The sequence below is a fragment of the Mustela putorius genome, unplaced genomic scaffold (assembly GCF_011764305.1).
Source record: "Mustela putorius furo isolate JIRA1106 unplaced genomic scaffold, ASM1176430v1.1 tig00003909_pilon_pilon_pilon, whole genome shotgun sequence".
Classification (NCBI taxonomy): Eukaryota; Metazoa; Chordata; class Mammalia; order Carnivora; family Mustelidae; genus Mustela; species Mustela putorius.
The window spans coordinates 29,357,591-29,385,422 of NW_025422057.1; the positions used below are offsets into that span (position 1 = coordinate 29,357,591).

The 27,832-nt window shown below is 40.0% G+C and overlaps 1 protein-coding gene and 1 non-coding gene across 2 annotated transcripts in view; one reads left to right on the plus strand and one right to left on the minus strand.

Moving 5' to 3' along the window:
- Window positions 1-27,832, plus strand: part of HPSE2 (heparanase 2 (inactive)) — a 708,692-nt gene that overhangs the window by 526,842 nt on the left and 154,018 nt on the right. The window contains exons 7-9 of the mRNA XM_004749516.3: window positions 6,717-6,810; window positions 22,548-22,654; window positions 27,606-27,720. Of these exons, the coding sequence (XP_004749573.1) occupies window positions 6,717-6,810; window positions 22,548-22,654; window positions 27,606-27,720 (316 nt within the window). The remainder of the gene's footprint in view (window positions 1-6,716; window positions 6,811-22,547; window positions 22,655-27,605; window positions 27,721-27,832) is intronic.
- Window positions 10,587-10,690, minus strand: LOC123388804. Its single transcript, XR_006603308.1, has one exon. It is a non-coding gene; the product is annotated as a U6 spliceosomal RNA (small nuclear RNA).

Sequence of the window (27,832 nt, forward strand, 5' to 3'; positions counted from 1 at the left end):
GCAGAAGAAAGAATTAGTGATATAGAAGACCAAATGACAGAGAATAAAGAAGCTGAGCAAAAGAGGGACAAACAGCTAATGGACCATGAGGGGAGAATTCGAGAGATAAATGACACCATAAGACGAAACAACATTAGAATAATTGGGATTCCAGAAGAAGAAGAAAGAGAGAGGGGAGCAGAAGGTATACTGGAGAGAATTATTGGGGAGAATTTCCCCAATATGGCAAAGGGAACGAGCATCAAAATTCAGGAGGTTCAGAGAACGCCCCTCAAAATCAATAAGAATAGGCCCACACCCCGTCACCTAATAGTAAAATTTACAAGTCTCAGTGACAAAGAGAAAATCCTGAAAGCAGCCTGGGAAAAGAAGTCTGTAACATACAATGGTAAAAATATTAGATTGGCAGCTGACTTATCCACAGAGACCTGGCAGGCCAGAAAGAGCTGGCATGATATTTTCAGAGCACTAAACAAGAAAAACATGCAGCCAAGAATACTATATCCAGCTAGGCTATCATTGAAAATAGAAGGAGAGATTAAAAGCTTCCAGGACAAACAAAAACTGAAAGAATTTGCAAACACCAAACCAGCTCTACAGGAAATTTTGAAAGGGGTCCTCTAAGCAAAGAGAGAGCCTACAAGTGGTAGATCAGAAAGGAACAGAGACCATATACAGTAACAGTCACCTTACAGGCAATACAATGCCCCTAAATTCATATCTCTCAATAGTTACCCTGAATGTTAATGGGCTAAATGCCCCTGTCAAAAGACACAGGGTATCAGAATGGATAAAAAAACAAAACCCATCTATATGTTGCCTCCAAGAAACTCATTTTAAGCCCGAAGACACCTCCAGATTTAAAGTGAGGGGGTGGAAAAGAATTTACCATGCTAATGGACATCAGAAGAAAGCAGGAGTGGCAATCCTTATATCCGATCAATTAGATTTTAAGCCAAAGACTATAATAAGAGATAAAGAAGGACACTATATCATACTCAAAGGGTCTGTCCAACAAGAAGATTTAACAATTTTAAATATCTATGCCCCCAACGTGGGAGCAGCCAACTATATAAACCAATTAATAACAAAATCAAAGAAACACATGAACAATAATACAATAATAGTAGGGGACTTTAACACTCCCCTCACTGAAATGGACAGATCATCCAAGCAAAAGATCAGCAAGGAAATAAAGGCCTTAAACGACACACTGGACCAGATGGACAATATATTCAGAACATTTCATCCCAAAGCAACAGAATACACATTCTTCTCTAGTGCACATGGAACATTCTCCAGAATAGATCACATCCTCGGTCCTAAATCAGGACTCAACCGGTATCAAAAGATTGGAATCATTTCCTGCATATTTTCAGACCACAATGCTCTAAAGCTAGAACTCAACCACAAAAGGAAGTTTGAAAAGAACCCAAATACATGGAGACTAAACAGCATCCTTCTAAAGAATGAATGGGTCAACCGGGAAATTAAAGAAGAATTGAAAAAAATCATGGAAACAAATGATAATGAAAATACAACGGTTCAAAATCTGTGGGACACAACAAAGGCAGTCCTGAGAGGAAAATATATAGCGGTACAAGCCTTTCTCAAGAAACAAGAAAGGTCTCAGGTACACAACCTAACCCTACACCTAAAGGAGCTGGAGAAAGAACAAGAAAGAAACCCTAAGCCCAGCAGGAGAAGAGAAATCATAAAGATCAGAGCAGAAATCAATGAAATAGAAACCAAAAAAAAAAATAGAACAAATCAACGAAACTAGGAGCTGGTTCTTTGAAAGAATTAATAAAATTGATAAACCCCTGGCCCGACTTATCAAAAAGAAAAGAGAAAGGACCCAAATAAATAAAATCATGAATGAAAGAGGAGAAATCACAACTAACACCAAAGAAATACAAACTATTATAAGAACATACTATGAGCAACTCTACGCCAATAAATTTGACAATCTGGAAGAAATGGATGCATTCCTAGAATCATATAAACTACCACAACTGAACCAGGAAGAAATAGAAAGCCTGAACAGATCCATAATCAGTAAGGAGATTGAAACAGTCATTAAAAATCTCCAAACAAACAAAAGCCCAGGGCCAGACGGCTTCCCGGGGGAATTCTACCAAACATTTAAAGAAGAACTAATTCCTATTCTCCTGAAACTCTTCCAAAAAATAGAAATGGAAAGAAAACTTCCAAACTCATTTTATGAGGCCAGCATCACCTTGATCCCAAAACCAGACAAGGATCCCACCAAAAAAGAGAGCTATAGACCAATATCCTTGATGAACACAGATGCGAAAATACTCAACAAAATACTAGCCAATAGGATTCAACAGTCCATCAAAAGGATTATTCACCACGACCAAGTGGGATTTATTCCAGGGCTGCAAGGTTGGTTCAACATCCGCAAATCAGTCAATGTGATACAACACATCAATAAAAGAAAGAACAAGAACCATATGATACTCTCAATAGATGCTGAAAAAGCATTTGACAAAGCACAGCATCCCTTCCTGATCAAAACTCTTCAAAGTGTAGGGATAGAGGGCACATACCTCAATATCATCAAAGCCATCTATGAAAACCCACCACAAATATCATTCTCAATGGAGAAAAACTGAAAGCTTTTCCGCTAAGGTCAGGAACAAAGCAGGGATGTCCATTATCACCACTGCTATTCAACATAGTACTAGAGGTCCAAGCCTCAGCAATCAGACAACAAAAGGAAATTAAAGGCATCCAAATCGGCAAAGAAGAAGTCAAATTATCACTCTTCGCAGATGATATGATACTATATGTGGAAAACCCAAAAGACTCCACTCCAAAACTGCTAGAACTTATACAGGAATTCAGTAAAGTGTCAGGATATAAAATCAATGCACAGAAATCAGTTGTATTTCTCTACACCAACAGCAAGAAAGAGAAATTAAGGAGTCAATCCCATTTACAATTGCACCCAAAACCATAAGATACCTAGGAATAAACCTAACCAAAGAGACACAGAACCTATACTCAGAAAACTATAAAGTACTCATGAAAGAAATTGAGGAAGACACAAAGAAATGGAAAAATGTTCCATGCTCCTGGATTGGAAGAATAAATATTGTGAAAATGTCTATGCTACCTAAAGCAATCTACACATTTAATGCAATTCCTATCAAAGTACCATCCATCTTTTTCAAAGAAATGGAACAAATAATTCTAAAATTTATATGGAACCAGAAAAGACCTCGAATAGCCAAAGGGATATTGAAAAAGAAAGCCAACGTTGGTGGCATCACAATTCCGGACTTCAAGCTCTATTACAAAGCTGTCATCATCAAGACAGCATGGTACTGGCACAAAAACAGACACATAGATCAATGGAACAGAATAGAGAGCCCAGAAATAGACCCTCAACTCTATGGTCAACTAATCTTCGACAAAGCAGGAAAGAATGTCCAATGGAAAAAAGACAGCCTCTTCAATAAATGGTGCTGGGAAAATTGGACAGCCACATGCAGAAAAATGAAATTGGACCATTTCCTTACACCACACACAAAAATAGACTCAAAATGGATGAAGGACCTCAATGTGCGAAAGGAATCCATCAAAATCCTTGAGGAGAACACAGGCAGCAACCTCTTCGACCTCAGCCGCAGCAACATCTTCCTAGGAACAACGCCAAAGGCAAGGGAAGCAAGGGAAAATATGAACTATTGGGATTTCATCAAGATCAAAAGCTTTTGCACAGCAAAGGAAACAGTTAACAAAATCAAAAGACAACTGACAGAATGGGAGAAGATATTTGCAAACGACATATCAGATAAAGGACTAGTGTCCAGAATCTATAAAGAACTTAGCAAACTCAACACCCAAAGAACAAATAATCCAACCAAGAAATGGGCAGAGGACATGAACAGACATTTCTGCAAAGAAGACATCCCGATGGCCAACAGACACATGAAAAAGTGCTCCATATCACTCGGCATCAGGGAAATACAAATCAAAACCACAATGCGGTATCACCTCACACCAGTCAGAATGGCTAAAATCAACAAGTCAGGAAATGACAGATGCTGGCGAGGATGCGGAGAAAGGGGAACCCTCCTACACTGTTGGTGGGAATGCAAGCTGGTGCAGCCACTCTGGAAAACAGTATGGAGGTTCCTCAAAATGTTGAAAAGAGAACTGCCCTATGACTCAGCAATTGCACTACTGGGTATTTACCCTAAAGATACAAACGTAGTGATCCAAAGGGGCACGTGCACCCGAATGTTTATAGCAGCAATGTCCACAATAGCCAAACTATAGAAAGAACCTAGATGTCCATCAACAGATGAATGGATCAAGAAGATGTGGTATATATACACAATGGAATACTATGCAGCCATCAAAAGAAATGAAATCTTGCCATTTGCCACAACATGGATGGAACTAGAGCGTATCATGCTTAGCGAAATAAGTCAAGCAGAGAAAGACAACTATCCTATGATCTCCCTGATATGAGGAAGTGGTGATGCAACATGGGGGCTTAAGTGGGTACGAGAAGAATAAATGAAACAAGATGGGATTGGGAGGGAAACAAACCATAAGTGACTCTTAATATCACAAAACAAACTGAGTGTTGCTGGGGGGAGGGGGTTTGGGAGAAGGGGGTGGGATTATGGACATTGGGGAGGGTATGTGCTTTGGTGAGTGCTGTGAAGTGTGTAAACCTGGTGATTCACAGACCTGTACCCCTGGGGATAAAAATATATGTTTATAAAAAATAAAAAATTTAAAAAAAAAAGAATAAAAAAACAGGGGTACCTGGGTGGCACGGTCGGTTGAGTGTCCAACTCTTCATTTCTGCTCAGGTCATGATCTCAGGCCTGTGAGAAAGAGCCCTGTGTCCGGCTCCATGCTCAACAGACTCTGCTGGAGATTCTCTCTCTTCCTCTCCTTCTGTTGCTGCCCTCCCACCCCGGTCTCTGACTCGCTCTCAAATAAATAAATTAAAAAAAAAAAAATGAGAGAGGCACCTGGCTCAGTTGGTTAAGTGGCCAACTCTTATTTCAGCTCAAGTTATGATCTCAGAGTTGTGTGATCAAACCCTAAGCTGGCTCCATGCTGGCCTTGGAGCCTGTTTGAGATTCTCTGCCCCTCCCCATCCTGCTCACCTGCACTCTCTCTCTCTTTAAAAATAACAAAATAAAAAAGAATAAGAAAACTGAGGCCCAAAGAGGCCACGTATCTTGTCTAAAGTTGTATAGGTAGTAAATAACTGATCTGGAATTTGAACTCAGGTATCTCTGGGTCCCAAATCTATGTTGTTTCCAATATACCAATAATTTAAACATTGGATTCTGTGGAAATGTCTGAAGTGGTGAAGGAGGCTAAGGGGAAGGCAGAGTGGGTGGAGCTCATGTCCCACACTCACTACAGCTAAAACTTTTTTAGGGACTCCTGGGTGGCCCAGTCAGTTGGGCTTCTGATTTGATTTCTGTTCAGGTCATTATCTCAGGGTTCTGAGATTAAGCTCTATATGGGGCCCCACACTCAGCTCAGAGTCTCCTTGAGATTCTCTCCCTCTCCCTCTGCCCCTCATGCTACTGCTTTCTCTCTCTCCCTCAACTAAATAAATAAATGAAATTTTAAAAACTTTTTTTAACCATTCTATTACATCATGTATTGGTATGGGGATTTAACATTAAAAAGAATTTTCACATGGTTCTATCATACATACTGATAGATTGGTAGCTTATTAAAAATGAAATAATCTATCATTATCCATTCTATCAGCTGGGGATACCTGAGTGGACTGGAAAAGGCACTCAGGAGTCATAGGCATTTATTTTAATTCAGTTGATTTAATTCAGAATTTTATAAAGATGGGAGTGGGGAAGTTTGAGATAATAAAGGTCACCTAAACCTGGGCCGGTCTTGGCTTAGTCTTCAGAATAAAGATTCACAAGGAGGGCCTCACAAAGCTGGATGGACCTGTTTTGGTCAAAGGTTCACAACATTTTCAGCACAACTTGATGTTACACCTAAGCAACCTAATAAAACCCACACCACCATACCCAGTGAATGCAAAACTTGTTATTTTAAGAGAGTGCGCCTAGATTTAATCTATCTGATTTATTTATTTGTTCATTCATTCATTCATTCATCCATTTCTTTACTCTGGAGGTGGTCAGAGAAGGTTGACTACTAGGTGAGCTAGAGATGAAACCTTTGAGACCCACTCACTACACTACACTAAAAGATTTTTGTGGTTGGGATTTGTTTCCTTATTGAAAGGTGTGGAAACCCATAAAAAGTGTTTGAATATTCTTTCTAAACCTCTCACATATCTTTGTTAGTTTAAGGTGGGGGTAGGGTGGTATGGTATGGGTGTTAAATTACTCTTCCTAGGGGGAAAAGAAGGTAACATTTTCCCCATTACTTAATTTGTATTAGAGATTCCTGTCAGCTCCTACAGAGCAAGCAATGCAGTTTTATGTGACAAAGATTGAAAAAAATCACCATATATGCCACAAATGGAGGTAGAAATGAAGAAGATAAAAACTGTATTACTTGTTTGAAAAGCACCCAGGGTCAAAACTTTTTAAGATGTAAAAGCCTAGGTGAACTCTGGGCTGCTTCCTTAGGCGACAGAGACCTCTGGCTAGAGAAGTGTATTTATAGTCTCCTGCTCGAGATTTTACCTGATTCTTACTTTATTTTTATTCCAGTTGCTACATTGATGGCCGGGTGGTCAAGGTGATGGACTTCCTGAAAACTCGCCTGTTAGACACACTCTCTGACCAGATTAGGAAAATTCAGAAAGTGAGTAAATGTCCTCTGGGAAGGAGTGAGTTTGGGGGTAAGGCAATGTAAAGGTCTCAGGGTCCCAGCTGGACGTCAGCACTGTGGGAACCAGGGTAGAAAAATAGTATAGTCCAGAGCTCCCTTTCACAGCTGATGATTGTTGTTTATTGTTTTTTCAAATGGAAAACTGTTTGAATGTGCCATTTCTGGGTTTAAAAGCTTTTCTATTTTAATAACAACTATTTTGTAAGCGTTTGCTTCTAAATTATGAGTTTCTTAAGGGAAGGATAGATCTACTTTATTTTCTTTTTGCAAGGGTTTATATGGGGCTAGTTTATGGAGGGAATGATTATATTTATTCAGCGAAATTCTCGTCTGGTGCATCGGCCATGTTTACACTATTCTAAATTGTGTTAAATATCTGAGCCATATATATGCTATTCCTAGATGTTTTAGAATCAGTCAAGTATCATCTTACTTTTGTAGAGATGGGGGGGAATCTATATTATATTAAACAGTTGCATGTATGTCTCATTAGCAAGACATCTTCGGTCAACAGTTCTCAAACTTGAGTATAATCAAAATCACCAGAGGTTGCTCATAAAGTCTGCCATCTCACTCCTGATGTTCTGAGTTAGTATGTCTGGAGTGGTGGATCCCAGACATCTCTATTTTTAATAGTAATCTGTCAAGTGATCCTACCCAATGCAGATCACATTTTGAAATATACTGGATTAGTTCATTCTGAATTTTGAAGATCTTATGTCTGTAATTTCCATCTACCTCTACAAAATTATATTACATCTTTTGTTGCCCAGTCAGGTCAGTTCTCCAGGGAATGGGGACCTTTTGCACACTCACCTATCTCTTGAGCAGATTAAACAAATCTTTGTCTACGGCCATACCACCCTGAACACGCCCGATCTCGTCAGATTAAACAAATCTTTGCAGAAAAATAAGAACAGTTAAATGACCCCCATTAATATGGGATGAATGAATAAATGAATAAATGAATGAACAAATGAATAAATGGATCATGTATCAAATTATCTGTGAAAGAAAATCATATTTGGAGTATAATCATAAAAAAGTACTCTTAACTGATAAAGTGGTGCATTTTTTGGTATCCACACCAGTGTTCTGCTCAGATTACAAAATCCTTTTGAGTCCGCATGTTCTCAAAGGGTTTTAGCAGCTGGGAAGCCTCAGGACTCCTGGACTTCTGCATCCCAGTGTGATCCCTCTGGGAATCAGGTGCATTGCCTAGCATCTTTATCTGCCATTGCCTCCTACCATGCAAAGCCTAGGCAAACTAAATAATTTGAAACATCTCTGCCAGTCTCCATTTGACATTCATTTAGTTTTTAATATTTAAATATTTAATATTTACTGAGCACTTAACAAGTACTAGGCAAAGTGCCAGGTGCTAGGGATATGGGGATACGGAATATGACATAGTCTCTGCCTTCAAGAAACTCACAGTTTTAAAGTTTAACAGTTGCTTTAAAAAGGTTGAAAAATATTACTTAAGGCAGTTGAATATCATTCTATTGAACACTGCAAATTTCTAAGCACTTTATACTAATCTGAGAGTAGGTATCATTCTCTAATCTCTATAAGGAGGGAGGAAATTTCTTTCATTTGTTTATTCTTATATCCAACAGATATTTATTGAGCACGTACCAAGTTCCAGGCAATATGCTCGGTCTTTGTGTTACAGTAGTGTATGAGATAGACAAATCCCTGTATTTTGGGCTTTTCTGATACCAAATCTAATGACCTGCTTAAAGGGCTATCATTGGAAGTAAAATGATTCTTGGTATCATGGCATTGAGAGTGAAGTTTCTAACTGTGCTCATGTAATTATTTAAGAAGAAAACATAACTACGTCAGAACTAAGACAAAGGTGTTGGGAGTTAGGTTCTTCCCTTTCTCTGCACTGCTTGTATTCCTCCAAGGCTGGATACTTCTTAATCATCACAGAATGTTCGAAGACTGAAATAAGTGGCTAAGCTCATGTTCTCATTTGTCCAGGCAGGGCCAAAGAACCTTAAAGAAAATGGCTCAAATCCTGTGCACAATTGAGATTCAGATTCAGACCTTTTAAAGTCTAACGAACTTGGATGGGAGGGCCACATACAGCTGCAGGGAGGAACAGTGGCACCCTTAAGAAAAATGACCTTTATGAAGAAGGCATCTGGCTGGGGATGGCTATAATTAGTAGTAAGACCTGATCTCACCTTTGGCTGTTGCAGACAGAACACGCCCAAGATCCTCTCAGACCTAGGTCCCTGTTCTGGTTATGACTTGCTGTGCAACAAATTATCCCCAAATTTAGTGACATTAAACAACTATTTACTGTGCCCTTTGATTCTATGGGTCAGGAATCCCCACAGTGCCCTGTGGGGATGGTTCCATCTATGCTCCATGATGTCTGGAGCTTCAGCTGGAAGACTTGAAGCCTGGGTCATTCAAAGGCTTGCAGCTGGAATCACAAGACTTGTTCACTCACAGGTCTGGCAGTTGATGCCAGCTGTCAGCTAGCACCTTTGTTGGGCTGATAACTGGAATAGCGACTTCTGAACTTTCTACGTAACCAGGGTTTCCTTCCAAGGTTCAAAAGTCATGCCCAGAAGTGAGAGTCAGGTGGAAGTCATACCACCTTTTCTAACCTACCCTCAAAAGTCATAGGACTTTACTTCAATCATAGTCCATTCATTGAGACAGTCAGCAAGACCAATGGAGATTCAAGGAGAGAGGAAATAAATTCCTTTTGGTGGGAGAGTAGCAAGATTCTGGAAGAGCATTTAGTACGAGAATGATTTTTGCAGTCATCTTTGGAAAATCTGTCTGCCACAGTTTCAGCCTCCCTCTACCATTAAGGAGCCCTTCATTTCCCTGTCTAATTTTCTTTTCCCAGTTCTCTTTCACAAAGCTCTTGCCAGATATTGCCTTAAATGTGTATCTACTGGAGGTGTTGCTGGATCACAGATTCCCTGAGATTTGATTTATGGGGTAGCCTTTCCATTGGCTATACAGCCTGGACCCAGTTGCTGCGACCTCCAGGATGAGAATCTCTCTCACCACAGCCCAGGAGGTGCTAAGCATTGGTCTGCTCTGGGGAGATGGGGACTGGGAGACCAGAGAAGAGTCACCATGTTTTTCCAGTTAAAAAGTTGCTTTGGCTGTTCCTGAGGTCCTGTGTGGGTGGGTGGAGGGTCTGGAAATCAGAGTCCAAGGTGCGCACTGGGACACACTGGCCAAGCTTCTTTCCTGGAGTTTCCAAAACCAATTTAGAGAAGGGCCAAGTAAGATTTTAATATGTATATACCTAGAACCCTCATTTAAAAGCTAAAAGTAGAACCTTTGTTTCTACTCTATTTTGAGAAGCTCACAGAAAGTCTAATGATTCCCCTTAGGCCTACAGTGATGGAAAAAGGGCAGATTTTGTAGCAAAATCAATTCATGAAGTAATGGTTAGATAAATCAGTGATGAGACTGTGTTTGAAAAAGAGATAGAATATGGAATTTGAAGTCAGATGGCTTGGGTTGGAGCTCAGGCTTAGCTGTGTAACCTTGGGTTATTCACTTAACCTCTCTAATTTTGTTTCTTCATCTGTAAAATGAGGTTGCTAAGAATACTATGATCTTTCCCTTTTAGGGAGATTAGGAAAGTCACAAGAGGCCCTGTTTTGTTAACTGCTATTGGATGCTAGTTCTTATGGCTAATATTATTGTTAATTCAGTTTAGGTTTTTTAAATTTTTTTCTTTTCTTTTTATTTTTATTCCAATAAAATATATGGAACACTTCACAAGTTTTTGTGTCATCCTTTTGCAGGGCCCATGCTAATCTTTGTATCATTCCAATTTTAATGTATGAACTGCTGAAGTGAGCACTATTATAGTTATTTTTAATAATAATTTGTATGACTAGAGAAGCTTCTGGCTACCTTTATCCTCAACTGGTTCTTTGCTTTTTTCCCTCTTTCCTCTTTCTTTGAACCTTCGGGAATATGGTAGGTGATATTTTTGGCATCTGAAAGGCAGTGACTCAATTGCTAAAAACAGCTGTGGTTTTCAAATTTGGACTGCCACTTACAGAAGAATTCTGAGTTTTCTGGGCCGTGGGCAAATTCTGGTATATGAAAATCTATATTATGTATTTGAAAGCCAAAAAGAGACAATGTTTGGACAAGCCACCCTTTTGGATGATCTACACATTTTCTCCCTTCCATTAGTATAGGGATAATCATCTGTACTTTGGGAGATGAATCAGCGGAGAGTTGAGAATCTCACAATGTAAGCAAGAGTCAGATGGGAAAGTAAGAGATGTTGAGGATACAGTGCAGATGGTATAGTGTGGATACCTGGTCTGACTCCAAAACAATGACATAAGAACCAAGAAGAACCATTCTGGCTTAAGTCACTTGGACTCTATGATTTGTGTCTGCATCTCCTAGAGGAATCAGAGGAGGAAATAACACTTTTTGATATTATTTTCAGCAATTCAATAAGCACAGGAAGGAGTTGGTGAAATCCCAGTCATAAGAGAAGTAGTTCCAAAAGTACTGTCTATATGATTGCATTTTGAATACTAAATAAACCAAACAATTGGCTTTCCTAATATTTGAAAAACTCCTTCCTTCTTTCTTCCTTTCTTTCCTTTACTTATCAACTGTTTATAACATTCTTAGTTTTTTTCCAGACCCCTGAGGATAAAATGGTGAGCAAGATTCGCATGGTGGTTGTCCTCCTAGACCTGTGGTCTAGTGGAAAAACACTTAATGAAGCAAGCAATGATAATAAGATCTGATGACTCTTGTAACAGGTGTTACAAGAGTCATCATGAGTGCTCACATCCATTCCATGCAAGCCCATGGTGGAAAATATCTACCTCAGTGTGTGAAAGAAGGGAAAACCAAGAAATCTTTCCAGTGGAAGTGAGTGACATTTCGGTGTCTGAAGAACAGACTCCTTGTAATTTATTCAGTTCTGAGCATGCGAACAGAGGACTAGCAGTGTTAAATATATATGGTAGAGAGAATGATTTGTCTGGTTCATGTTATGACCATGATTGTTCTTTTGTTAATATCATTGCTTATGGTTGACTATAATATTTATTAAGATGAACTCTTTTGAGGCCTATTTTTCCAGAATGTATTAGTTACAGGATCAAGGAAGATATGAGGCAAAAGAATATTTAATCTTTTTGAAGTAATTAGTAGATCAAAAAAGAAGCTTTTCTGGTTTGCCCACTTATTTGAGCTTCTTAGGACATGAAAGGGGAAGGGAATAAAAATAGCAGTGATTCTTGAGGATCACAGAATAACTAAAAGCACAACTAAGGAAAAATGAAGAAAATAATAATGTTAACCTTCTCTTTTTAAAAAAAAAAAGGATTTTATTTATTTATTTGACAGACAGAGATGACAAGTAGGCAGAGAGGCAGGCAGAGAGAGGAGGGAGCAGGCTCCCTGCTAAGCAGAGAACCTGACATGGCGCTCGATCCCAGGACTCTGGGATCATGACCTGAGCCGAAAGCAGAGGCTTTAACCCACTGAGCCACCCAGGTGCCCCTGTTAACCTTCTCTTAATGAAGAAATAAGAAAATGAAAATGGTACTACTAGGCTAGGAACAGCAATACCACCACAAAAATCAGTTTTTGATTCTTCCATTCACTGAGCAATGCTAAAGGCTCATTTCAGTGTGCCAGTGCCTATTTATCATAATGCCTATCATTTGGCAGGTACTTAATGAATGTTAGCTAATGGGAAATAAGCAGGATGGAGAAAGTAAATGAGCAGAGTAAAATGGTAGAAGTATAAGAAAAGTAAAGTAGTGTCTTCCTCTCATTCACATTTGGATCTGCTGTCTCAGCTGTTCTCATGCAGGAGAAACTAATCTACTGCTAACTGTGTAGTGTAGTGTTGAATAGATAGAAGTATATCTGATCACAGGAACCCAGTTCTAGGGTGCTGCCTGGGACACCAGCAGAGGCCTGGGAGAGTAGGAAGCTGGAAGTTTGAGCTTCCCGAGCTTCCCAGTAAATTAGTTTCTTTGACACCACTTGGCTGTGTATCTGCAAATGAGCAGTATGACCCAAGGGATCTTCGACTCTTCTCTTTCATAGAGAAGACACTGATAATAAATACGGGCTTCTAGCTGGAAAGGCATGTTTACCACAAAAGCGCTCTAAAGTTTTAGTTGTTGTCATCTTATGAACTGTATCTCCTTAATTCTTTTTTTAAAAGATGTTATTTATTTATTTGACAGACAGAGATCACAAATAGGCAGAGAGGCAGGCAGATAGAGAGAGGGGGAAGCAGGCTCCCCGCTGAGCAGAGAGCCCTATGCGGGGCTCGATTCCAGGACCATGGGATCATGACCTGAGCCGAAGGCAGAGGCTTTAACCCCACTGAGCCACCCAGGCACCCCTGTATCTCCTTAATTCATAAACAGAAATAATTATAAAATGTACCATAAACTTATTAACAGCTTGTAGGGGGAGCAGATAGGAGATAGGGTAAACAGCTGGCAAGTTTCTTTTAATATTATGAAAAACATTCTGATTTCAAAACCATTAAAATGTGGAAAATGCATCATTAATTTGCAGAAATATAGTAATATAGGCTACAGTGCCATTTATTGACTGCATCATGTATTTCTAGCTCATTGAAGAAACCAGTCATTCATTCAAGGCCACTGGTAGTAAAATCAGAATTCAAGACCAGGGCCACCTAAGTCCAGAGCTCACACTCTTACCCAATACACTCTTCTGCATCTGCCATACATGTTAGCCATTTATCTTACAGCCCATGTAATACTTATATTCCTAAAGTCCCAGGATGAGGAAGGCTTTTAAAGAATACTGAATGATCTTGGTGAAAGAAGATCAATTTGACCCCATGATCAGTTCATATAATCTGGAGTGGGTGTCCTAGAAGTAAAAATTAAATGAAAGCTATATATTAAGTAATGTCTAATATATTACCCCAATATTAGTGGAAGAGGACAGGGCTTTTCAGGGAGTGATTTGCATTCATTCACTGGACTTCATTCTTATGTCTCATACACACAGGCTTTTGGTCAATGCAGTGAGGTCCCGTTATGTGCAAAGCAGTGACAATGTGGGGGTATGTGCTGCCCATGGACACTCGGAGGAATGGCCCTGGGAACAAATCGTAGTTTAGAGCAAAAAAACCTCTTCAGGTGGAAGAGGCTACTTGTGGTGACCTTCCAATTTTCCACACGGAAGTGGGAGGATTATAGGATTTGTCTATGACTTGTCAGTAAAGAGACTGTCCAGTAAGCCTGGGGGTTGATTCCTCATGGGAAAGAACTGGGAAGAGAAGAAGAGTCATTCTTATGCAAGCAGCTGCTGTCTAGTCTTTCCCTTTGCTAGCACTTATCCTTGAACATAGTCTTTACTTCAGGACTCTGTGAAATCTACTTATTTTTTGGCGTATGCTAATACTTTCCTTGCCTTCCCTGGAACTTTATCTTTTTTGTGTATGCTCTTATTTTAATTTTACGTTTTGTTGCAATTACATACAGTGGCTTTTCTGTGGTTGGAGATAACAAGAACAGAATGCAATTTTAAATCCTAAAAATGCCATAGAAACAGAAGCCACAAATTAAAAATTGATCTGATACCAAAAGAAAATGGGTAAATGTGGCACTCCGGAAAAGGGAGATGATAAAAATAAGTTATACAGAAAAAAATTAATGAAACTGACAGGAAGTACATCAGACAGAAGAAATAAATCAGGAAGAATGTTATGAGATATTGGAATAGCTGAGCTCAGAATAGCCCAGTGTGTCTAACCTAAGAAGGACATACTAAATATGAGGCAGGTTAGTCATTTCTGGGTCTCCTCAAATGAGAAAATTCAAAGAGAAAGTAGACAGACCCCTGAACTGTAATTGTGATGGTTTGGTGTTTGCTTTTAAGGTTTTGAGGTTTTTAGTTATCTTCACTGAAACTTGGCCTTTTCATCAATAAAATATTATATCTCCCACTTATTAACAAATAAATTATTTCATTATCATATTATTTAACAGGTATTTAATAAACAAAGTAACTGTCAAGCAACATGCCAGGTACTTAGCTATTTCTATAAGGTATCTATAAAGGAAAAAAAAAGTGTGACTTTCTCAAGCTGTTTATATTATAGTAGGGAAGACAGATAGACAAAGAGAAAATTACAATTCAGTTTAATAAGGTCAAGGTCAGAGATAGTTTTGAAGAACTTTGGAGTCCAGAGGAGAAATGAGTTAATTTTCTAAAGGTTTGAGGAAAGTTTTACAGAGGAGGTAACATTTGAAATAAGCCAGAAAAAAAAAAAATCAGGTAATATGGATGAATATGGATGAGATGTGGGTAGGGGAGGAGGCAATCAGTAAAAACCTAAAAGAAGGTCATGTAGTTGGAAAATGGTAAGTCCACTCTGTGTGGTGAACCATAGGTCTTGTGGGAAGGGAGGGAAGAAGAGGCAGCTAAGCGGTCATTGTGAAGGGTCTATGATACCAAGTTAAATGAAGCAGCTGGCATGTATCCCGAGGCCTGGTGGTTCTCATCATCATTTTGTGATGTCTAACATACTCCCAGGGACAAATCAGTAAAACAGACTAGGGGTTGTGTGTACTTACTGGCTCCTTAGCTTTTTTTCCCAGTTAGGGAAACATTTCATAATTTCAGTGAATGAAAAGAATGTTATTGTGACATCTTAGAATCTATTCTTTTTATTTTTATTTTATTTTTTTTAATATTTTCTTTATTCATAAGAGACAGAGAGAGAGGGAGGCAGAGGCAGAGGCAGAGGGAGAAGCAGGCTCCCTATGGAGCAGGGAGCCTAATATGGGACTCCATCTCAGGACCCCGGGATCTTGAACTGAGCCAAAGGCAGACACTTAACTGACTGAGCCACCCAGGTGCCCCTATTCTTTTTATTTTTAAGTAAACCATTCCTTAGAAAGCTGTGTTCAGTATTAACATAGCATATATCCCAACTAACAACACAGACTTCTGTGAGCACATGATTGAGTGCTTCTGCCAATAATGGAGAGCCAGTGAAAGTTCTGAAGCTGGGGAGGGACCTTACAAGTTAACAAATGGCAGCATGGGGGATGAACTTGTGGTTGAACAGATTAGAGGTGGCAGACCAAGGGAGAAATGATAAGATCCAGGACTTAGCAAGGGACAGTGAGGAAGGAGGGGTCAAAATGGAATGATCCCTTCCTCTTCTAAGATAGTAGGTATATTAGAGTAAAAAATATGCAAGAGGAATGGACAGAAAAAACATTACTGAACTCTCACTTGGACCTCTAGTCAATACAATAAGAAACAAAGAGGCAGAGGTACCACCGAGAAGAGGGCTATGGATAAGTGAGGTTTAAGAAGCTTCCTGAGCTATTTGCCTTCTAACCCGTGATTAGGGGACCAGTTCTGGTTACTCAGAGAGCTACTGCTCTTCCCAAGGTCCTGGGGAAGGTTGATTTCCAAGTAGATGAGATGCTGGAATTAATGGGCTCCAGGTTCTTTTGGAGGTTGGGCCTCCTGCCAGGGCTGATTAGCCCAGCTGGCCTGTCCACTATTCCTGTTTTATTGCTTCCTTTCTCATTAAGGAAGGTGTTGGGTTTGGATAACCATAAACAACATGTCTGCTGTTACAGGGCTACCATCTCTTGCACAGCCAATGGCTGAAAACAGGCTCTTGGGTGTCTTTGTTAAAGACTTAGGTCACAATTTTGGAGAAACAGGAAAAGGAAGCCCAGGTTTGAAAATGTGCCACATAAATGGTTATTATCGTATGTTTTCTCTTTTACCTTTCCAAAAAAAAAAAAAAAAAAAAAAAAAGTGGCAGGGGAAATATAACTACAAAGAAAATATATACATATATATATATCTCAGTATGGTTTTTCCTCATTCTTCTCTCTCACCCCTGCTTTCTCAACACAGCCACATGGAACAGTTCTGATGTCCTCAACCCCTCAGATGGGAGGGAAGGGAGTTGGAGGCTTCCCTTCACATCAGTCAGCCCCCAGCAGGCCCAAGGAGTTGGAGCAGCCACTGGCCACTTGCTGAGCTGTTCTGTGGGTGCCTCACAGTTCCCTTGTCCACTTGAGCCCAAGGGCAGAAGTCTTATAGGACAATAGAACCCTTGAAAGGGAGCCCGCCACCCAGTCCCTCTCTACCCTCATTCCAGTAATCGTAACTCTTGTACTTCTTCCCTGTCCCCAGGCAATGTGTTCCTTAAAATGACCTTCTTTAGCACATCATTTCTCACCAGGAACTGTACCCTTGTTCTTTCCAGTCCTCCAATTTTTTCTCTTCCAGCACAGGGAGAATCATATTTACTCAGAAAACCACACTGTTGAACTATAGCCCTCGCTTTCTTAGAGTTTCACTTTCTAAGGGAATTTTGCAGCTGGTTCCAAGTACTTTTCTGGATTTTTTTCCTCTTCTCTTCTGCCCATGTTGATTTCTTCCCCAGTCCTAACCAGCCCCCAGCCTCAGTACCTCCCCTACCTTTCACCATGATGGTCATCTCTGCTCATCGTAGACAATTCATCAAACCTCTCACTATGTCCCCAATAGCAAATGCTCAGAAAATCCTTGTTGATTTTGTACCAACTAGTCCCAGAGCCTTTAGTTTTAAAACTTTCTAGAAATCTCTCCCCCTGCAGAACATCTCATAAAAGCTGGTTTAAGTTGTAAATAAAAATTCTACCTCACTGTGTGTTTTGTTCACATAGCTTCTCTAGCAAAGGATGGGAATTACTCCTGTGCTGAGTGTCAGTAAATGAACTACTCGGTAAATGAACTACTCTGAATGCTAATTATGTTAATGTGAATTATCCATGTGCCTTTTAAATTTTAAGTAGACCTTTCCCTGCTAGTTAGCACATCTGGGTTATTATCTACCTCTACAAACACGTCCAAAAGACAAGCAGCCAACTCTTATGTTAGATTGATCCGAACCCAACTCTTTATTTTTTCTTTTTAATTTATTTGACAGAGATCACAAGTAGGCAGAGAGACAGGCAGAGAGAGAGGGGGATGCAGGCTCCCTGCTGAACAGAGAGTCCCCCAGAATCCTGGGATCATGACCTGAGCTAAAGGCAGAGGCTTTAAACCCACTGAGCCACCCAGGCTCCCTGAACCCAACTCTTGTGCTTTAGACAAGGCGAGTGGTCTAGGTTAACATTTAGTTGACTTTAAGAACTTACCAATAAGCCAGATACCTTTCCAAGTGCTTTATAAATATTCGGTCATTTAAATATCATAACATGCACAGAGATGGATATTATTACTATTCTCACTTTATAACTAAGGAAATTAAAGCTCAGAGAAGTCACACAGTGAGTAAACCATAGAATCATGATTCAGACACAGGCAATCTGAGTGCAAAGTCCATGCCCCAAACCACTCCTCAGTGCTACCTCACCAATACAGCAGTTTATAATTGTTTACTTATGAAGCCCCCTGCAAATCAGAAGAGCATTCAGATGAACTTCTCTTTATACAGTGTCTCTGACCCTGCAGAATCTTATGTACATGGTATTTTATAAATCCAACCATTTCCCAGAACCAATTCCTCATTTAAAAGAGCTAGACTGGGCCCCTAGGTGGCTCAGTTGTTAAGTGTCTGCCTTTGGCCCACATCATAATCCCAGGGTGCTGGAATCAAGCCCTGGGTTGGGCTCCCTGCTCAGCAGGAAGACTGCTTTAATTTAATTTAATTTAATTTTATTTTCTGTTTTCATCATGATAAGTGTAGTCTTTAATCCCATCCCCTATTTCCCCCATCCCCCTCACCTCCTCTCTGGTAACCATTGGTTTGTTCTCTATAGTTAAGAGTCTGTTTCTTAGTTTGTCTCTCTCTCTTTTGCTCCCCTTTCCTCATTCATTTTGTTTCTTAAATGCCACATATTCCACATTCCCTTACTCACTGTACTCCAGACGGTCTTCTCTTGGTTCTACAAACAACAGTCCTGCTTCCATATCTTGTCCTTTTCCTGAGCTCCTCCTACAGATCCATCAGGGGCGGGTTCCACCTTCAGTCAGGTCTAGGCTTCAGGGGAGTGACCTGAGCACTATCTGAAGTATCCAGTCCTGCCCCTCCTGCCGAGTCACTTTCTCTCAGATTATTCTGTTCCATTTTCTTCCTAGCTTTTTTTATTTCTAAATTTCTTTGTTTACTATTTATTGTTAGTCTTTTCCAGTGAACTAATAGTAAGCCAAAGAGAGCAGAGCTTTGTTCTGTTTCACTCATTGCTGTATTTCTGCCCCTAGAGTCTGTTTGGCATACAGCAGGCACCCAATAAGTATTGGTTGAGTGAATGAATAAATGCATTTGATAATGCCTTAATGTGTGGGGATGGAATCCCTTAGCCATCTAGTCTCATTTTTAGGTATTCTCCTTAAGTAATTTCATCTAATTCAGTGGCTTTTTCTACCACTCTCACTATTTACCTTCATCTGGACTCTTTTTTTTTTTTTTCTGTTTCTTGTTTTTTTATGAAATTTTAACTTACATAGTCAAAGAAACTCTTGACTGTTGAGGAATAGGAGGTAAGGGGATCAGCTTAACATTTTATATTTAGAAGGAACTTAAGTTTCCTCTACTCCCAGTGCATGGCTTCACATGTTGATAAAGTTCAGAAAATAACAAGCCCCAAATCTCACAACTACTGTGTGGCAAAACCTAGAACTTCAGGGTACATTACTGATTCTACAGTAGTATCTGCTTATTAGACTCTACCTCTCCTTTTGCTGATGACACCACAGACACACACAGACACACACACAGACACACACCCACACACACACACACAGTCAAATTTTATTAAGATAAAATTCACATACCATGAAATTGTGCATGTCCTTTAAAAGTGTGCAGCCTTGTAGTTTTTAAGGTATGAACAGAATTATGAAACCCTCTATTTAATTTTAGAACATGTTCATTACCCTCCAAAGAAACCCCATATCTATTTGTAGTCATTCCCCACTGCTTTCATTTCCCCTCCCCTTCTCTGGCCCTAGGAAACTACTAATCTAGTTTCTGTCTTTACAGACTTGCCTATTCTGGACATTTCATGTAACAGAACAGAATCATACAACATGGGGCCTTTTGTGTCTGGCTTCTTTCACTTGGCTTAATGACTTCAAGTTTCATCATGCTATAATTTTACCTTTTGGTTTTGCTTAACACCTTTACTCTAACTGCCTTATTTTAATATCTATCTTTGAGCAAAAATTAAACTCTGGATATCCTGGAAGCCAAAGGCAAAAAAGAAAAACACAAATGTGTCACTCCACGCAAGTTACCTATAAAGGAATCACACAGTTTCTCACAAGCAGAGTGTTTTGGTAAGCCTACATTTTGAGGGAAACCCTCAGTGCAATTCAGTTTCAGCATATGGCTTTGTCTCTTGATCATTTAAGGTGTTTTCCTTATTTTCTTATTAATACCATCTCCAGTTCCTGTTGGGTTGGGCACTGTGAGCAGTGAGAAGGGAGAGAGAACAACCTCGTGGTATCCTCAATGACTCTTCTCTTTCTGGGGCCAGGGGGAATTTGTAGTTAATTTTTAATAACATTCTAATTTGACCTCCACTTTCAGTTTTCAGGCTCTTTCTTCCATTCTTGATCACAATCCTTACTTCCATCTCAAATTTGTGAAATATTTTCACCGCTTTCTCCTGAAAGGGTTGAGCACTTTGCCAACCCTGATTCTAAAATAGGTCTCAGATAATGCAAATATTCAAGTAGATTCAGGGATATCTAGTGAGAGATGAAAAGAGGAGCATGATTGTTTGCTGATATCTGCCTCCATGTTTGGGAAAAGGAAAGTTCTGGCATTTATGCTACATCTCACATTATTTTTTTTTTTCTTTTTGGGGTTCTGAAGTGCAGAGAATTAAATTAAAATCACACTTCTCAACTACAGCAGACTCTCAGCAGTTCATGAAAAGCCTTTTGTTTTAATTTTTGTTTTTGTTTTAATTTTCACCTGGATCTCTAATCTCTGCTCACATTCGCCTTCCTCTTAAGCTTGCTTTCCTTCGGTGTTTGGTACATGTCCTTTAGAGACATGTATCTTACATGTATCTTTAGAAACTATTTAGTGTTAGTGGAGGTGAATGAGTAATTACCTAAGTAATATTGTGACATAAATCTCATTCTGTTGCTATTTTTTTTAACTCACCACTAAATCTTTAAAGCTAATTCATGTTGCTGCATTTACATTGATTCTATTGCTCCCAGCTGCTGCATAATGTTTTATGGTATGCATCCACCACCTTTTCCTTTTCCATTCCTCTAGCAACGCAAACTTGTATGGAACAATGACATGGTGAACATCCTCATGCTTGTCTCCTTAGAAACCTGAGGAAGAATTCTTTTGGTTTATATGCCTAAGAGAAAAATTGTTGGGCCATAGGATCTAAATACGCTGTTGTCTTTATCCAGCTCCCCTTGTGCATAACTAACATCCTCTCAGTTTTCTACGTCCTGTACTAACTATTGCTGCAGGGACCAGAGCTTGGCTGGTGCACAGGCTGTGACTAGCTTGGCACCCATGGGATGCGGTACAACCTCACTTCTTATTTCCTGCTCTGGGACTTCACGAAGGCAGAGATGCGGAACTCAGGGAACCTACTCAATGCCTACATAGTTTAGTGGGGTAATGGAAAGGAGCCGAGGCTAACAGTCCCAAGACTACTCTTGACCCTTTGGATTTTAAGAGCCAAGGAATTCCCCTGGAAGAAAGTTCCAAGACATAGTTCATAAGACTCTTACCAAGTTCATTATGGGGTTGAGTTTAAGTTGCCAACAGTGGTTGCCAAATTGAAAACACATCCTGGTACTGGTTTTACCTTTTCTCTTATTTAGTCCTCCAGTTCCTCATTCCTGCTCCCTGTTATTATTTCCCAAATTGACTATCTATAGATAAGTTTTTGTCTCAGGCCCTGCTTCCAGGGGCTTCCCAGAGTACAACATTACCCCTAAATACTGCCAGACTGCTGTCTGAGGCATCTGGTTCTTAATCTGGATAGTCTGGCCAGCCTCCAACTTGGGGACCAGAGACTGGGCCATTTCAAAACTTCGGAGGCTCACCTCTTAACGAGAGGCTTTGCCTCTGCTTGGAAAGTTGCTGAGGTGGAATCTCTCACCTGTGGATCAGTGATCTTTTTAAATACTTAGTGCAGTTACTTTCAAAATGTGGTTGTAATATATATACATGCCCTGGTGATTATAAAATATTTCTCCCAAACACTGACCTCTGCCCTCATGATTTATGATATCTGAGGTATGGACAGGAGACTCATCCTGGGATCTGCCATAACAGTATTAAGAAAATTTTCTTCTCGATACTTGTCAATATGGAAACATCACATGATTTATACTCTCCAGTGAAGGGTGTCAGGTTACGTCCTGGAAAATGCAGTTGTTTTAACAGTCATATTTTCACTTGGGTTTACTTAGGGAAAAATAATCATTTCTGAGTGGACATATGTCAGTGTTAATGCTTGCGTGTGTGTTGGGTGTGTGCGTTGGGTGTGCGCGCGCACATGCTCATACGCATACCAGCTCACCGTATGGGGTGAATCATCATGGAAAAAACACAGATCATGACCACCTGGGAGCGGGCTATTGGCAGAACTCCCTCAAGGGAATGTGTCTTCCTTCTCACTTGCAAACAACTTTTAAAAATCTCCTCTCCCCTTCTGCTTTTGTTGTGTGAACAGGTGGTTAACACATACACCCCAGGAAAGAAGATTTGGCTTGAAGGTGTGGTGACCACCTCGGCTGGAGGCGCAAACAACCTATCAGATTCCTATGCTGCGGGATTCTTGTGAGTAACATGTGCAGTTTCACTCCCAGGGCCTTTGAGGAGAGAAGGGCAGTGAAGTGGTACCGCTCACTGTTCTGTCCACTGGAGGGGGGAGGTTCTTTTCCCACTGAAAGTTCTTTATCTGCTCCTTTTTGAATTGGTGTAACCCATTCCACAAACACTGATGAGTCACTTCTCTAGACACCAAGATGTCAGGTACAGGCATCAGAGCAAAGATAGTAGTAGTAATAGTAGTAGGAGTGACCATATAGGCATAAGACATTTATTTAATGTCTATAGTTCAAAGACAATGTAGACAACATACAATTTCTCCTCTAATTTTCACCATATTCTTAGGAGATAGGTAAGAGTAAGATTGGAGGAACAGAGACAGGAGATAAGAAAAGATGTAGGAGATCAGTGCTGTATTAATAATAATTTTAACTCTATGTGTCACATGCTTTCTGAAGTGCTCTCTCTAATAACTGACAACCAGTGTAGTACTATTTTACAGATAGTACTATTTTACAACTACCCAATAGATAGAGATGAGAGCTTGGGCTTAAGCCCAGAGAGTCTGCTTCAGAGTCTAGCCTCTTTGCCACTACCTTAGACCATCTTTCTTTCTGCCTCGCATGGTCTGTCCACAAAAGGAAGTGGTAGACAGGCAAAGGAATCAGGAATTTCTCTTGACGGGGAAGATCAGGAAGGATTTCATGGAGGAAGTAGCATTTGAGGGGGACATAGAAAGATTATTCTAATTTCTATGTGTGGAGAATGGTGATGATGATGGAGGGGAGAATTCGAGGCAGAAGGAACATTATGGGCAATGGCACAGGGGGTGGAAAACGAGTCATGTGATGAAAGCCTCAGGAGCTACAGGAATGTAGCGAGGACTGCAATGAGGGGCAGCAGGGTGGTTCTCCACCAATTGTGGAAGGCTGTTGAATGCCAGGCAGAGGAAGTAAGGCCTTATTCTACACTCAGTGGCAAGCCACTGAAGACTTTGGAGGAAGAGAGAGACAGCATCTGACCTGTGTTCCTCTAGTCCCATGGCTCTGGTTTTTTGTCTGCGGCAAGGTCCGCCTAAGAGCTGAGCTCTGTCCTCAGCTTTGTGTTTCTTTTCTAACAGCTGTTCCTAATTAAACACATGTAGTTTCCCTCCATTAAGGCAGTTTCTTAAATACATTTGTAAAGAACAAATCAGGGCAGTCAGGCAGATTGTCTTTGCAGATGGAATCCTGATACATGCAGATGAAGATAATGGGTTAAAAGAATATATGATGATACTCTGGGTCTTCCGTGCCTGTGTTCTCGGTACCTAGCACTGAGGGGCACCGAGCAGTTGTGTGGTAAGCATGGTTCCAGTGAATGAAATGGATGAATCAGCATTTGATACACTGTTTCTGAGAGTCTTCTTTCAAAAATACACTCCCTGCTAGGTTTCACTGTGAGCCATGGAGTTTGGCAAGAAGCCAGTGGCAGTTAGGACCACAGGGACCTCTTAGAACCAGCAGAGGAATGGCTTTTGCTCAGCCGTCATAGACAGAACCTGCTGCTGGGCCAGCAAGCAGCCAGCTGGCCTCAGTGTTTTCATGAACATTCTTCCCTTCAGGGAATGAAGTGAAATGGGAAATAATATAGCCCTTCATGGAGGGAGCTGGAGAGAGACCTGCCTTTTCATGAGCACCAGCCAGATCTCCATAGTTCTCTGAGGTCACTTTGCAAACCCAGATTAACACAGTTGTTCAGGATTAGGTTGTAGTTCAAGTAACCAATGTGTGGTGGACACAGATCAGCTAAAAACTAGCTTACTTGGCTCCTGGTCTTCTGTCTTATCTCTTTATCACCCATTTGCTCTCCCCTCTGCTGGCAGCACCCAGCAAAGTGTCCTTTGAGTCTAGTTCTCCCAGGAGCATAAATAGCTTCCTGGGTGGTGGGGGTGGGGGGAATAAAGCATTCTAAGAAGCTCCCAAAAGCCTAATAATATTCCTTGGGAAGAAGGCATCTTTCAGGTGTTTTTCAATTTATGGCATAATGATGAGCTTACAAGGACATTGCACATTTATGCAAAGATCAGAACTATTTGATTCTAGCCAGGGCTTTGAGACCGTGTGATGTACTACAGACATAACCTCGGCATACTGCTGTGTCTCCAGCACCTGGTAGTATCTGCCACCCAGTCAATAGTCAATCTGTTTTTGTGGAATGGAAACTGCTGGCTACAGTAGCATCCTTGGTGGGATGTACCAGGCATCTTGCCACTTTTCACTACTTTTCACTGAAAGAGAGACTTGGAACACCATTTATCTTCCCTCTCCGAGGGCTTATTATTCACAAGAGGAAGAGGATGATAATTTCCTCTAACCATTCCATTCTGAAAAGCACAGGGAAACAGGGGGTCTGGTCATAGTCATTTTGAATGCTTCAGACCCTGGATATGTATATAGGATGTGAGTTTGGAAGGGAGGTTGCATAGTCTTCCCTCTCACACTAGAATTCCTTCAAAACCTCACTGTACTAGCAAAAACACCACCCCCCAGATTTACCAGTTAGCATTTGTTTGTTGAATATATTCTTTGCAGATCACTGTTACAAGGTCTATCAAGGTCACAAGTAGGAATTTGGTACCATTCCTATAAATGAGTGCAAGTATTTACATACCCAGTGCTTTATAAATGACTCACATAGTCACACAAACATTTTTGTGTCTATCCTCAATGCTGAGAACAAGGCCTGGCATTTACAGCTGATTAATTCATGTTGAATGAGTAATGAATGACTGAGCAAATGGGATATTTTAAATACCAAAATACAGTCCTGTATGGATATCCAGCTGCTGCTCGATGTGATTATATATTTACTCATCATTTTGTTTCTTCGTTCAGCAAGCATAGGGATAGAAGGGTGAATGAGACATACTCGTTTTTATGAGTTAGTACTTGTTAGATATAGACCCTGTCGTATCTGTGCTGCATTGCTGGAGAGAGCACTGATTTAGTGCATTAGCCCAGAATTTACTTTGTAATTCTACCCCAGGATGTTTAATACTGTGTCTCAGTATTAGTATATATTAATTAGTTAGTTATATAATTAATTAGTTATAGATTTAGTATAACTAAATCTGTTATCCTGATATCACAGGGTTAGTAAATTAATAAAAATAATAAAGACAAGTAGCTTAGGTATGTGATATTCTAAAAGTAATTTTATATCCTAGTCTGAACAACAACAACAACAAAAGTTCTGTTGTATTATTGTCAGATTTTCTTTTTGACTTAAAACTTCTGTTTTTGCATTTTGCTTTATTTTATTTTGTTTTTATAATTCTAATTATCAGTAGATGTTAGTTTTTATGAGAAAAAAATAAAATTGTCAATGGGAAAAGGATTTTAAAATGTTAATGTCCATTCACAGTATAAAAATTAGCAATGTTCTTTATTCAAATAAAGAAAAAGTTTAACTCTACAAGTCACTGATTTGGAGTTCCATATGGTTTCAAATTTGAGATACCATAGTTATGCAAATTTGCCCCTAGTGTGCTAAATGGTGATTCTCAGTGTTCCTTGAATCTAATTTTATCCACATCAATTTCAACTTAACAAAGAGTATGAAGCACCTACAGTGTGCTAGGAACTGAGATAGATATTTTGGGTACAAAGCTAAAACATGTCTGTTCTCAGTGAGCTCCTAAGCAACTGGGGGACAACAGAGATGTAAGGAAGTAATTATCATGGGCTGACAGAAGGTATAAACAAGAGTTCTGTCAGGTACAGAGGAGGAAAGTACTACTGGTTGCCGGGACAGCAGAGTTTGGAAGGAAATGACACTTCACTTGGAGATGAACAGATAGGAAGAAATTTGCCAGATGAGGTGAACCGGTTAGAGGAGGAGAGAAAGAGAATTCTAAGCAGAAGTTAAGATACGTGAGAAGACTCAGGTCAGTATGTGAAAGCATGGTGAGTTTGGGCAGCCTTAGAGTAGTTATATGCGGCTAAGAACCAGGGAATGGAGTTGAGGGTGAGAGAAGAGGGAGAAAGAGATACAAATGAAAGCTCACATGTGTGCTCAGGAAAGATGGTGAAACACCTTATCTTTTATACCATAAGACTGAAGCTCTCAGTCACATTTATTATATATATGTTATTACAATTAGAAATTTCCCCAAGTTTCAGAAGTAGGAATACAAAGAGAAAATTAAAGGGATGAGTAAATGAGTGAACGAATTGAATGCATAAATAATAAAGGCAGAGTTAGTGTTGGGTGTTAGAAGAACCAAGAGGGCAATATTTTTGAAGGATAGCACACTCCAGACAGTGGTTTTTGGCATAGTGGGATGTGTGATAACATGTGAGCAATGCACGTCCTCCATTATGTGTGTGATGGTAGCATAGTTGAAGCTCTGCATGATTAATTACTGTAGAAAGGAACATTATTATTGCATTGACTGCTGACAGAGATATATGAAGATGGTAAAGGCTGGGCCCTGCTTGCCTGGGTTACAGGAGTATGTGAGATAGAGTCACATGAAAGGTACTTGTACAGTGTAAGGTGCAGGCAGGGGAGTTTGGGTACTGGAGAGTAGAGAGTGTATGTCCTGTGATTCTGTGTCCTATGGCCAGCAGGTGAGGGATGATAATTAGGCTTACAAGTGGCTACAAGGGTATTCATTTTCTTTGTTAGTATTACAGGAGTAAAATAAGTCATTAGCCACAAGGTATTTTATGACCAAGGGCAATTCATTTTATTCCCCTGAACCTATGTTTCTTTTCCTATAAAATGAAGAGGTTAGATTTGATAATCCCTAAAATGTCATTCAGTGCTTACAATAATCTTCTCCTGTAAAGTACTAGGTAAATTTCATAGTGGGGGTTGGTGTATGTGTGTATGTGTGTTAGCCAATCCCTACAGAGCTTGTTAATGCAACTTTTAAGATGTATTGATGCAGCATTTTTTTTTCATGCTTTTTTAGATGGTTGAACACTTTAGGAATGCTGGCCAATCAAGGCATTGATGTTGTGATACGACACTCATTTTTTGACCATGGATATAATCACCTGGTGGACCAGAATTTCAACCCACTACCAGTAAGTGTGAGATAAAGATCCCCAACTCCTCTTCCATGTCTTTCAGGTATTTTGACCATACCTTGTTCCATACTGGGAGAATTTTTCTCCTCTCTCTGTAACCAGGTAATTT